A 13,982-nucleotide genomic window follows, 5' to 3' on the forward strand; every position below is an offset into this window, starting at 1 on the left:
CAACCTGGACTTCCATAACACCTCAACAACCTGGACTTCCATAACACCTCAGTAACCTGGGCTTCCATTTCCATAACACCTCAGCAACCTGGACTCCCATAACACCTCAGCAACCTGGACTTCCATAACCCCTCAGCAACCTGGGCTGCCATAACACCTCAGCAGTACCACAGGCTGATTGCCTCCATGCCACGCCGCATTCATGCAGTAATTCGTGCAGAAGGATTAAAGCCACGACCAAGTATTGAGTTCATAAATTAACATACTTTTTAGAAGGTTGATAGTTCTGTATTATAAATTCTTTATTCTAATATTTTGAGTTATTAGATTTTTGATTTCCATAAAACTGTAATCCATAATCATCAAGATTAAAACCAAAAAAAGGCCTGAAATATTTCACTTTATGTGCAATGAATGTAGACTATATGAAAATTTCCACTTTTTAAATTATATTACGGAAAAAATGAACTTTTCCACGATATTCAATTTTTTTGAGTTGCACCTGCATGGAGGACATTATAAGCTGAAATATATTTGTATACCTACAAAGTGATCTATTTTTACGTTTACGTTTATGGCAGTTGGCAGACGCCCCTTATCCAGAGCAATTTAGGTTTGTCTCATTTATACGTCTGAGCGGGTGAGGGTTAATGGGCCTTGCTTATTTGAAGGTCACGACTTTCTGATCAGTAGTCCAACAACTTAACAACTAAGCTATCACTCAGTTATTGTGAGTGTATTCGACACTATGGCCAATGGGGTTAGGTACAAGGTAGATATACTTAAACTGCTGTATTGTATCAAGAAACTGGTGGTCCCCTGGCAGCTCTAGCATAAAGGCCAAATTGTGTAGTTTTGACAAGGCTCGTTAGCAGTAGGACCTTGGATGTCTTCTATTGTGATATATTATGACACATGCCTCACGTGGTTGACTGTGATGTTGACAAATGTTTCACGTATATGTGCAGCCATCCAGCCATCCATCCATGCTTTCATTCATTTTTTTCCCCAGATACATTAACTCTCGAACTTGTCTTATGTATCCACATGTACACTTCCTCCTTTCCCCCACATTTCTTTTTCTCTTCTTCCTTCCCTTGCCCACACTCACTAACATGCTGGTTCGCTGGTGATAATCCTGTTTTGCCAGGACCTGGCAGGGAGGGTGTTATCCAAACAGAACTCACCCTCTCTTTATCTGTCTAATCCTGGCCCTTTCTCCGCCAGTTAATGGAGCAGGCGAGGACATTAGGGCCCGGGATGAGGAGGGGATAAAGTAGAGCGCGTTAAACAGCAGTTTTTAGGGGATTAGGCACTGGACAACAAAGCACACGCGGGACAGAGCTGAAGGGTGGGGGGTGGAGGGTGGAGGGGAGGTCGCAAGACTGGAACAGCAGCCAGCACCCGTGGCAGTTCATTTTCATTGCATGGATGTCACAAGCCTAAAATATTTGGCCGTGTTTGGAAGTATAAGTCATTGAGTTACATGCTTTTTTTGCAGTCTATTGATATTCAGGAACGCTTCAGAGACATTTTCTTGGCCTTAGGACTCTATCAGTAAGTTAAATATTGAGCATATTAACAGCTCTCTTGTTTCTCTACACTAGTGCTGGCCCAGGTGCAGAGCTCCCCAAGAGGGCTCACCCCACTCCTCAGCCCTTGCTAAATTATTGAGATGTTTAATTACTTCTTCTGTCAGCACTGATTAGGGGCCACATATATCATTGTTACTTGGGTGACTGTGAGTGTGCTAGCCCTCGCCTCTTTGATTACTGGGCCGCAGCAGTCTCCTGACACACGGCAGTGTAATTCTCTGCACATGTCCAGTGGAGAAAGGCTGTTTGGGGGGGTGTGGTGATTTTGCTACCTCTGGGCAGTGGTGAGAGCTGGGTTTGAGATGAAAGCTGCTTGATAAATGGCTGGTTAGGTGCACTCCTGTTGCTCGTATGGATGCAGGTTGCTAGTGGTTTCACCCCTCTATACTTTTTTGACTTTTGACATATTAATAATTCCAGGTAATGCCTTTCCGCTACCAAGATGCAGCAGATCTGAAAACAGATACGAAGATACGATTATAGATAGTTGGTGGTTACATTTGTGGTGCTTTTTACTTTGATTGAAAGACATTTCTGATTATCTCTGTTTTGCATTTTTCAAATAACAGTACAGCTGTCTGGTTTCTTTCTTTCTTTCTTTCTTTCTTTTACACCATTGGTGGCCAGAAGAGTCAAATGACATGTACAGCATTTAATTAGTCCCCCTGGATAGGAACAAGGCACTAACACAGTGAATCACTTTGTTCAGTAAAGAACTGCCCAAGCACTTGCTGTGCTTTCCTTTGGTTCCTGTCTCATACCCACAACTGCAATGCCCAACCTCCCCCTCGCCCACACAAACCCCTTTTTAACATCGCTCACTTCACTCAGGGTGTGTGTGTACGAGTGTGCGTGCATGTGCGCGCGCATGCTTATGCTTCGTGGGAGACTGCGGTGGTCCCTCCTTTTATTCTCTTTCCTTCCTCTCTCTCCACCTCCCCAACTTTCTAACCATCCCCCTCCCCCCTTCCTCCGTTCTCATCTCTGTCCCGCCATTCTTTGGCCAGCTTCTTGTGTAAGGGCCGAAGAATGCTGGCGGGCCCTTTAATTGGTGTGCCACAGCGCTGCCAGGTGTAGCCACTTGTCTCTTCCCCCTTGGTGAATATGCACTGGAGGTCCAGGCCCCTTCCCCTGGCCCATTCAACAGCCTACAATACACCTTCTTCAGACCTATGCTTTCAAAGCCCACTGCAGATTTTTAACTACTCTGGCCGGTAAATGGCATTCACATATTATTTTTTGCAAACGGTCTCCCAAAAGGAATTACCCCACTCTCCCACCCACCCTCGAGCCCTGGTTAACCCCCTCGTCCACCTCCCAACCTCACAAGCATTCATTAGTTTTGATCTGGATTCCTGATGTGAACTCTGGCTACTTTGTCTTGGTTCTCATTGGGCTCTGTTTTTAAGAAGTGTTTGTCTTTCCACTTAAAAATCCATATAATCTCACACGACTGGTATTTCCAAAAAATTGGTCTTCTGTTTCTGGTGGATGTATCGCCATCGTTGAATTCTACTTGTAGGTTTTTTTGTTTATTTGGTTTTTTTTTAATATACATATTGTGACAGAATTCCGGTCCCATTTCTGGTGTTTTTTTCTGTCGCATGTTCCCTTTGTCTATTCCATGCACTCACCCTCCCCCCTTTTTTTCTCCGTCCTTCATACAGGTAATAGATGGGAAGCTGGCTCCTTTCCTCTCCAAAGTGATTAAGTTTGCCAGTTCCCATGTGTACAGTTGCAGTCTGTGTCGTGAGAAGGGCTTCATCTGTGAGCTCTGCCACAATGGTCAGATCCTCTACCCTTTCCAGGAGAATGCCAAGAGGTCAGCTCATCTCTTCTCTCACGATAAATGTTTCAACAACATAAACAGCAATAAATGGGTTTGTGTATGACATCTAGATAATACAGGAATATCATAGTTACTGTATCATGGTAACATTTTGCTAAATGTCAAATGCAGAATTCCTGCTCAGGAGTTCATTTCATACGATCTTCTTATTAGCAGTTTATTTGTGGCAGTAAACTTGTAACGTCTACCACAGCACCACAGTGGAACTCTTCAGTGAGCTCTTCTTGAGTTGCTTCTGTCATGTGTTAGTCACACCCAGGGGACATGGGTATGAAGGTGTGCTCAGTCTCCAGATCAATGAAGGGACACCCAATGCTAAAACACAGTTAATCCCCACAGCGCCTTTACCCTCAGCCCACTTTATGGCTAACTGCTGATAAGATACGTGCTGCACTTCACACCATTGGTGTGACATTCTTCACTCATTTGGCACAGCTGTATAGTATCATGTCTTGTGAATGTAAATGTCCTGTGAATTTGGTGCAATGCTATAAAAATAGTTATAGAAATTGTTAGTTTATTTGGTACACCGACATTGTATCTACACTTATTGTCCACCCCCACCCCCCGCCCAAGTATATCTACTATAGTATATAGGTACACTTATAGTTATACACAATTACTGATTTGTAGACATCTAATGCAATGCACACTCACTCATCCATCCATCAAAGGAAAGGGACCATTATGGACTCTTATTTGAGCGGTGAAAATTTAGTATATTCTCTGTATGTATATGTTTCTATCATGGCATTATGCTTTATTTAGGTCAGCATCATTATCAACAATGACTGAGCTCATGGTCCTAGTTCTACACCATGAACAAATCTACATCATTTACTGTAGTAAAGCTTTTAAATGTCACTTACACCTCATGACCAACTGTAACCGTTAGCACCACTACTGTCTCCAAGTGTATGCACTGTGTCTGTTTACAGACCCGTTTGCTTCTGTTTGTTGTGTGCAATAAGTTTGGCTTTATGGCTGCGTTTATAACTCGATATGCTCGATAACAGGCTGTCATAATGCGGAGATGGTGTTGAGGCACTAAATGCGATTGCAGAAGAAGGTGTCCGCACACCCTGTCGTAAACCCATAAACACCGTGTTGATGAACTCACACATCCACCTGCTATTTGAATACTTTATTGTCTCTGGTCAAGGGGCTTTACAGTAAACTATCACAATGTTCAGATTTGTAATAGACTTTGACCCAATAGGGCTGTAAAACAACCCCAAGGAGCATTTTTCAAATTCACTCATACTGGAAAACACACGTGAATGTGTCTTTGGAGCACTGGGATGAGCTTTGTGATTGTTGAAATGAAGAGTTTGTTATATTATATATTAACATGCCTTATGCATGCTGTGACAGCAGTGTTTTAATTGCTGTACAGTAGTATTGTGGGCAGTCGGGTGTTCATCTCTGCCTTGTGTGTATGTTTGTTTCGTCAGGTGCGAGGGATGTGGAGCGGTGTTCCACACCGAGTGTCGGATGCGTGCGCAGCCTTGTCCGCGCTGCGTTCGTCGTGAGCTGCACAAGAAACCCTCTTCATTCTGGAAGAAGCACAACCACAGTGAGAGCCCCGACGACGACTGCTGCTTCGAGCTCGACACCTGAGCCAAAGCGTTGAGAGCGAGGGAGCCTCGCTCCCATTTAGGCCGCTCCTGCAGGCCTGTTTTCTGACCAACAGCTAACTGCTGCATGAGTCTCTGCATGTGCGTATCCACGAGTGTCCACACTCTGTGGGCCATGTAGAAGAGCTCTGTGTTTGTTGATAAGGAACAAAAGGGTCTTATTGTTTTTCTCTCTCTCTCTCTCTTTCCTTCACTCTCTCTCTCTTTTTCCTTCTCCTCTCACCTGAGGGATAGGGTACATGCAGACAATACTTCAGTCCCTGAAGAGGAGAGGTTTCATAATGATACCAATTTGCCCTCTCCTTTCATCTACCAAATGACAGCCGGGCCAACCGGCAAACGCGGAACTGAGTGGAGTACGCTCTCATACTAGCGTGTAAACACACTCTAGCAGTCTGACGCAAAATAATGCAGTCTCTGGAAATCCAAGGCCAAATCATTTCCTCTGCACAACAGAGCATCTAATCCATTAATGGTCACGCTCGAATCAGATGTAGAAAATCTCACACACACACACACATGAGAAAAGTCTTAGAAGTTATTATTCAACATATAGACTCAACATGAAGATCCACATTGCACTTGACTGTCTCCCTCGCTGCATTCCTGCACACCCTCTGTGATTAATCTATTTAATAAAGGAAAAGAAATTAACATGGGTTTTTTTAGTCGACTACAGTGCAGAAAGCTTAGTGCTGTAATTACCACTGGACAGAGGACTAAGCCTTGGGGAAGCACCTGGGTTTTTTTTTTTTTTAAAGAGGAATTTTAGGAACATAATCTCATGCACAATGGTTTGGACTCCTGTGAAGTGACTCTAGTCAAAGGCAATGTACAGAGAGGTTGGCATCTCGTCCTGTACAGCTGGAACTGAAGTTTATCGCTGCTCAGTGCCACTGCCTATATGCAGCTGAGCCACGGTCCCTTTGCCAACTGCTGGCTTTTTGATTACAAACTACCCTCGGCCACAAGGTCCCAAATTATAGTCCAGAGCGCTGGGGCTTTGTTTAGCATTGGTAGACCTAGTTCAGCAAGGATCGCAGAGAAAACCCGCCCGCTGACGGGCTCGTTACTCACGTCGTCCACCCATACCGCAGGATTGGATCCATATGAGTCGCTCGTCTCACTGGGTGTGCGTTCACACTCCATTTTCCGGCTACTTGAACTAAGCACTGGCAATAAGATCACTTATTTTGCTTTTTTGCTGCCTTATTTGACCTCTTGGTTTTCATCGTCGTTTTCCAAAGGGACAATGCTTTGACAATGCATAACGACACATGCTTTTGCCTGAATTAAAATGTTTTCCCGCTTATGCAAATTAGATAGGCTAAGTGACCTTTTTCTTGTGCTAAAAAAAATAATAAATCCCCAAACTTCTTATTCTCACCATTTACCACTTTTTTTTCCCTTTTGCAAACATGGAGGCGAGGTCAGGATCAGACATCGTACCAGCAACATAGGAGCTCGCAGTATAATTCTTTTTTTTTTTTTTTTTTTTTCCCCATTCTGTAAACGTCATAGGATAAAATTATTTATTGTTCTGACTTGTGTGCAGTGATGAGGGATAGATGAAGTCTAGAGGGATTCAGGAGTTAGTTTTCCCCGCTGTTATGGAAAAGCGGCTAGGTCAACCTGGATGTACACGTTTGTTTGTTTTTTTATAATTTTTTAAAATTGTATTAAATTATGTTTATTTGTTTACTGCTTTGTAAAAATGTTTACATCATATGTTTCATAGAGAGCAGCTTCTTTTTTTTCCTTTGACATTTGCACCAAGAGTACATTTGTGTTTAATTTTGATAGAGTTGAAGGAACGTGTGTGTGTGTGTGTGTGTGTGTGTGTGTGTGTGTGTGTGTGTGTGTGTGGTTACTAAATGTACACGGAAAGACTGAAGAATTATCGTGCCACGTGTTAATAATTGCTCTAAATTTGACTGTATTAATTGAACCTCTTTCTTGTACACACTTTGCCTGCCTTAAACTAAAAGCCAGTACATCTGCCTGTTGATAATCGTCTGTTATTGTACATTAGTAATACACTGATGCAGTTTGTTTGAGACTAATGGGTTCTCATCGTCCAATCGTTAGTTCAGACAAAAACTTCCTGAACTGTTTATTGTACAGTGCTTTCGATGTTAGACCCCATGTCTATTTTTGCTGAAATAGGTGACTTTCTCAGCAAGTTTGCACAAAACACTGGCATTTTGAATATCTTCTGTACCACGAAGCCTGTCCTGGCACTTTTACTACATCCCAATTAATGTGTTTAGATTGAAAGATGGTTCATTGTGAGTATATTGATTAGCAGAGTTGCACTAGATAGTCAAAGGAAAGCTTCTTTAATTATCTAGACAGGTAACAAATTGCAGGAAAAACCAGCAGGAAGTGACTCGGTAAGCTGTTGAGCCACCAGATCAGCTTAAGTGCACCTTGGCTTAGATTCTCTAGAACTGTACTAGAGTGATTAGCACCATTCGTCCTAAAGATATTCCATCAGTTAATGTTTTGATGAGGATGATGATGCGTCTAACAGATCACTCCAAAATCTCTCGTAGGTGTTCGATAAAGTTGAGATCTGATGAGAGGGGGGCCGTAGCATATGATTTACATCCTCACCAAACCGTTCAGCGAGTCCTCATGACCTGTAAAAGTGGGCGGAGTCATCCTGGAAGAGACCCCGACCATCAGAATACAAATGTTCATGATAGGATAAAGATGATCAGCCAGGAGAACTTTGCCACTGGTTTTTCCTTTAATTTGTCACCCATCTGTATGTCAGCTTCTGAATTCCATTAGAAGTGTTTTGTTTTTGTTTCATTTCTAACCATAAATGCTTGATTTTAGAGTGACGTGAAGATCCACAAAAAGTTTCCTAGACTGACCCGAGATGTCGTGTTTAACTATACACGTACCACGTGTAGTATTATTGGTTAGTCTGGAATGGAACTTATTCACACTGTTGTAAAGTTATCTTCAGGGATTTTAAACACACTGAAAATGGTTATACCGAGAGAGAATAACAAACAAAACAAGGGAACTGAGATTAGTGGATGTACTTTCATTTCTTTTTGTACACCATTATTGCAGGTGAAACACGGTCTCATCTATAACAGTTTAATCCACTCTGCTGTGCTCTGTTGTATATAATTCAGTGATTCATATCAGCAGTTGATTTAAACAGTATTTATTGTATTTATGTTCTATTTATTTTCAACTGTGTCTGGGCCTGATCCTGCTTTTTTTTCCTGTTCTGTCATCCAAAAACTCTACAGCACAGATAACATTTTATGCAAATCTTAAAAAAAAAAAAAAAAAAGGAAAAATCTTAGTGTTACCATATTGGCTCCTTTTGTTTGCTTTTTGTCACTGATACCAATAAAGTAAGTCACCTAGCAAGTCTAGATTGTTTTTAATGTGAAGAGTTTAAGTGGAACCTGGCTCAAATCCAGCTTCAGTGGAATAACTACAACTGGGTCTGATTTTAGCTTCTTTCCTGATCTGGGTCCAAGGTGAGTTTGGTATCTGGATGGAACAAATGCATCATTGGCTATGTCCGGGGCTTATAAACTGCCCTGGCAAGAAAAGGGTCCAAATACTGACTCATTCACTAATCCCAAATTAAAAACCACAAGCTTGTATTGGGTTTCTGACTTGTCAGAGACCGCAGCATGAGGTTTGTAATTTTTTTTTTTTTTGTAAGTTCCACCATGTATTTATTTATTTATTTATTTATTTTTTAATTCATGGATGTATTCATCCTGAGAAATAAGCACAGCTTCCAAGTCCTATTTCAATTCACATATTTCCTTGCAATTGAGAATGTTCTTTTAGATTTGAGGGATTTTCTCTGTAAGGATTAATAGATGACAAGGTGTGCTGTTATTGGAAAATAATCCACAACCCATGATGGGGTGGTGTGATACAGCCGGATGCCAAGGAATTACTGTTACATCCTGAAGTGGATTATTTTCCTATAACAACAAATCCTGAAGCGATTTCTTTTTTTCTCTTATACCAAAGCAATATGCTTTGTTCATGAGAGAGGTCAATGGAGTATGGCCATTCTGGTTCAAGTGAATAGAAAGGCTACAGTAACTCAGATAAGCACTCTGTACAATTGTGGTGAGCAGAAAAGCATCTCAGAATGCACAACATATTGAACCTTGAGGCGGATGGGCTACAACAACAGAACACCATGTCGGGTTCCACTTCTGTCAGTCAAGAACAGAAAGCTGAGGCTGCAGTAGGAACAGGGTCACCAAAACTGAACAGTTGAAGACTGGAGTAATGTAGCCGGTCTGATGAATCTCGATTTCTGCTGAGGCACACAGATGGTAGGGTCAGAATTTAGCACCAACAGCATGAATCCATGGATCCAACCTGCCTTGTGTCAACAGTCCAGGTTGGTGGAGGTGGTGTAATGGTCTGTTAATACTAATCAATCATCGCTTGAATGCCACAACCTATTTGAGTATTGTTGCTGACATGTGCATCCCTTCATGGCCACAATTTACTATCTTCTAATGGCTACTTCCAGCATGATAATGCACCATGTCACAAAACAAGTCGTCTCAAACTGGTTTTATGAACATGACAGAGTTCAATGTTCTTCAGTGGCCTTTACAGTCACCAGATCTGAATCCATTAGATCACCTTTGGGATGTGGTAGAACTGGAGCATGAAAGTGCACCTGGAAAATCTGTAGGAATTGTGTGGTTCAATCGTGTCAACATGGACCAGAATCTCAAAGGAATGTTTCTTGTGGAATCCATGCCACTAAAAATTGAGGCTGTTTTGAGAGCAAAGGGAAACCCAACCCAGTATTAGTATAGTGTTCCTAATAAATAGGACAATAGTGGTCCATGAGTGTATATAGCAGCTATAAACAGTCATTTCTTCACCAGCTTCTGTTTCTTTCCTTTTGAAGTTAATAAAACAAAAAAAAAGAACAAACAGTTTGTTCATGTTAAAGAAAAGCCACAAACCAAAGGCCTCTGCCTTGAAGACTTTCCTGTGGTGGAAAACCTCTTGACCATTACAAAGCGCTGACACCTGAGACAGCTTCCATAAATGTTAAATAAACATCTCCTTACAGAAAGCTTCACTATCAAATATGACATGTTTTTCTTTCCTTTTTTTTTTTGTTTAAAAAAACAAAACAAAACCACAATTAAAAGAAAACCCTGCTTATTATTAGTTCTAAGTTTAGGAGCTCAGACATACAAGTTCCTGTACAAATGAGTTGTTACTATAGAAACTATATTATATATTATATTATATATTATATAACGTATTAGAACAAGTACATTAATATAAACCGGTCATTTGAAGACTGTTGTTATGGAAAACGAATCCAATTATTTTTGGGCCAATCAGATTGAAGAATTTAACAATTGTGGAATCTATTATGTCTGAATTTTCAGTAACCTCAAGGTACAACACAAACTCAACTCCAAACTCCGTCCCTTGTTTGTTGACAGAAAACCAATGGCTGACCACCCAGATGCTTCTCCTCTCAGATTTATTTTAACTTTGCCCCCACCACCTTCTCCCTTTTTCCTCCCCTCTAGCAGCAATTTGTCACAGACTTACTGAGCTCTAAAGCCCTGTCTCTGACACAGTAATCCACCAGGATCTAGCCTCCGCCGATGGGCCGGAACATGCCTAGCCCTCCACCTGTGTGTGTGTGTGTGTGTGTGTGTGTGTGTGTGTGTGTGTGTGTGTCTCTATAAGGCAAAGCTGTCGGCTGTTTTCGGCATCTCCTTAGAAAGGACGCACTCTGCTGATCCCAGACTTCATTAAGTTCTTAATGTTTGACAGACTGAGGTTGAAGATACACCAGCTCATCTCTTCTTAAATGCGTCCCTTCACACATATCTGTACCTGTTGTGTGTTTTTGGCTGTTGTGGTGAGATGTCTTCATGCCAAGAGGTTGACACAGTTGCCTTTTGTCTAAGTACAATAGGCTCCTTCTTACATGGATTTGTTTTTGCTCCAGATTTACATTCAAAAAATTTGCTGAAGTGGTTTTTGGTAATCCAGTGACATCAACTGGACATAATAACTATAAAGTGAGATTAGATACTTTCTGTTGTTTCCAGTAAAGCTTCCACAATGTCTCTTTTCACCTCCAAAAATACACCAAGGAGGTGAAAGAAGTGTATCCAAGTTGCAGTATTCGTATGAGAGTGTTCATTATTATAGTGTGAAGGATAAGTGCGTGTGTGTGTGTGTGTGTTGGGTCTGACTCATTTGTCTGTGATCTGTATTGACGAGAGGCTAAATTGAACCTGAGTGTTGGCCTCGCTTAATTGTCATCACCAATTAGTGCATTGTCGGCGGCCACAATGGCTCCAGTGTAGCGAGGGAAATATTGTGCTTTGTGCTTCTCCAGTGGCCCACAGGCCAGTCAAGTCTCATTTAGGGCCCTGACAACATGGGGCCCTGAAATGCCAGAGCGGGGTGAGAGATGCAACAAAAGAGCGGTTCGAGGAGGAAAAGATGACTGAGGGGTGGAGGGGAAAACAATGAGGACGTGGGACAGAATGCGAAGGTCGAGCTCTGGGGAAACAAGCAGCTGAACGTCGGCTAAAACCCCCACCTCGTACACACAGACACGGAGAGTGTCCCCTCTGACATCCAACCGCTACCACCGTTGACCTACATCATCACTGAGTAACGCAGCAGCAGCCACCCGTGTCAGAGTAGATCTCATACACTGTCAATTCCCTCCAGTTTGTGCTTTCTGCTTGTTTATGATTTGGTCATATTTCACATTTTGATTTCATTTCTACTTTCATCCATGAAAATGTTCAAGAGTTTCTTGTCATAGTCTTGGACAACAGAATTACAGTACTGTGCCAATGTAAAATATAGTGTACATATTTGTATATAAAGAAAAGAAAAGACACATTGTAATTATCTTCTTAATAGCCAAACTGAAACATGATAGCTCATGGTGATTAGTCTGCACATTAACATTAGCTGTCTAATCTATTTCAGCAGATGTTATGTTGATGGCTGTCTGTCTTTAAACAACACTAGGGCGTAATAGCCTGCCTTGTAACCTTCACACAGGCCAGCTCAAACATTAAGAATGTAAAGTAAAAAAACAACAACAAAAATAAAACAGACGAGGAACGCTCTTAAGTAATTGCACTTCATAACTATACTTGAAATACTTTACTTAAGTATATTTAATCATTGATACTCGTTACATAATTACACTGCCATTCAAAAATGGCAGAACTTTATTCAGATCTTCCAACTATTCAAAACAATTCATTGCTTAAATATATTTTCTCTTTTGCCCTGATATCAATTACTTTTTTTTTTTTTTAAAACAACTTTATCATATTTATATTTCTTTATATATATATATATATATATATATATATATATATATATATATATATATATATATATATATATATATAAACCTTCTAATCAAATCTAAAATGATCATCTTGTTTTTACAAATTCCAACAAACATGGTTTGAATGTCATTCAGTGAGCTGGTAAGAAAAGTTACAAACGCAAATCCCACCCTGTATTTTAACCTCCTTATCTAAAAGAACAAAATGAATGTTTTTCTCTTTTTCTTCCTCTTCTTTTAAATACTTGAATATATTTACCTCAGCCTTTGTAAAATTTCGCTGACATTTAAATTTAAACTGCTCCTTGCGTTTTTTAATTGCGAGAGATTTTGACACAGTACTGATCATTTCATTTCAATAGAATTATTTTGTTGGGGTTTTGTTCCACACCCTGGGATAATTTCCCACAGGTATTCTTTCATGAAGCTATTATATACTCTTCTTTTGTAGAGTGCTTGGTGCTGCTATACACATCTATTAGCACAAAAACCCACGTGACCAGTGACAATATATTAGGAATACAATATTACCTAGTCTTGTTTTAAAATGATCAAATTCCAGTCCAGTAATGCTGTGCAATTAGACCGTTTGCATCTTCCACAGTTGTAACATTAATAAGCATTAATTGGGCAAATATAGATAATGAATGAGTGCAGGATGTGAACGTCATCAAACAGATGAGTATTTGTGTTTATTACGCTGATTCTGAAATTAAAGTCAACAGACCTTAGTCATCAGATCACATCAGGGTGATATATGAAAAATAGGAAATGGTTAAATCTGCTGAACTTAGTTACATCATTTCTCTTTGTGTGCATGCATCTGTGTGTTTGTGTGTGTGTGTGTGTTTTCTCTACACACAGGACCAGAGGGTGGGAACAGATAAAGCCTATTGTGCGGACACCTGTACAGACATGCAGAGCATCCAGAGAGAGAAAGACAGAGCTGGAAACGGGTCAGCACGACTGCATACCCATCACACAACACAAATCATGTGCACCACACCTTAGCAAGCATCTGACTCACAGCACCATGCCATTAAACACACGCGCACAAGTAGAACGCTCTACTGGTGCTGAATGGTGTGAATACTCCTCCAACTAAAAGCCTAAACATGTTCAATCTGTCCTGTGGGAGCTACAGCAGTGAGCTGTCCTGCCACTTACTCATTCCAAGTTCAATTATTATTATTATTATTATTATTATTATTATTATTATTATTATTAATTTCTTTTTGAAACAGTGTGATTTATGATTGTGACAGAACTGCCAGGTCAGACAGATCAGGTTACCATAGGCTCGACCTGACATCTGAAACAGAAATTTCCTGGGAACCATTAGTTTTGTATGGGTGGGAGGATACACGCAGACGAGTGAGCTCTATCAGGCCTATGGAATGTGGTTGTCTCTATTTGCTCTCCTCTGTCAGTATGGAGTTGTTGTTTAATCAGAGTAATCTGAGTGTTAACAGGCAATAGAGACACCAGACTGAGCGGTTAGGTCACACAGCACAACACAACACACA

General features: G+C 40.8%; 1 protein-coding gene across 2 annotated transcripts in view; it reads left to right on the top strand.

The window, feature by feature from the left end:
* Nucleotides 1-7,081, top strand: part of plekhm3 (pleckstrin homology domain containing, family M, member 3) — a 40,824-nt gene extending 33,743 nt beyond the window's left edge. For both annotated transcript variants that reach the window (XM_053626689.1, XM_053626687.1), the window contains exons 8-9: nt 3,263-3,417; nt 4,899-7,081. In XM_053626689.1, the coding sequence (XP_053482664.1) occupies nt 3,263-3,417; nt 4,899-5,064 (321 nt within the window). In that variant the 3' untranslated portion in view covers nt 5,065-7,081. The remainder of the gene's footprint in view (nt 1-3,262; nt 3,418-4,898) is intronic.
* Nucleotides 7,082-13,982: the final 6,901 nt, after the last annotated feature.

The sequence above is a fragment of the Ictalurus furcatus genome, chromosome 6 (genome assembly GCF_023375685.1).
Source record: "Ictalurus furcatus strain D&B chromosome 6, Billie_1.0, whole genome shotgun sequence".
Classification (NCBI taxonomy): Eukaryota; Metazoa; Chordata; class Actinopteri; order Siluriformes; family Ictaluridae; genus Ictalurus; species Ictalurus furcatus.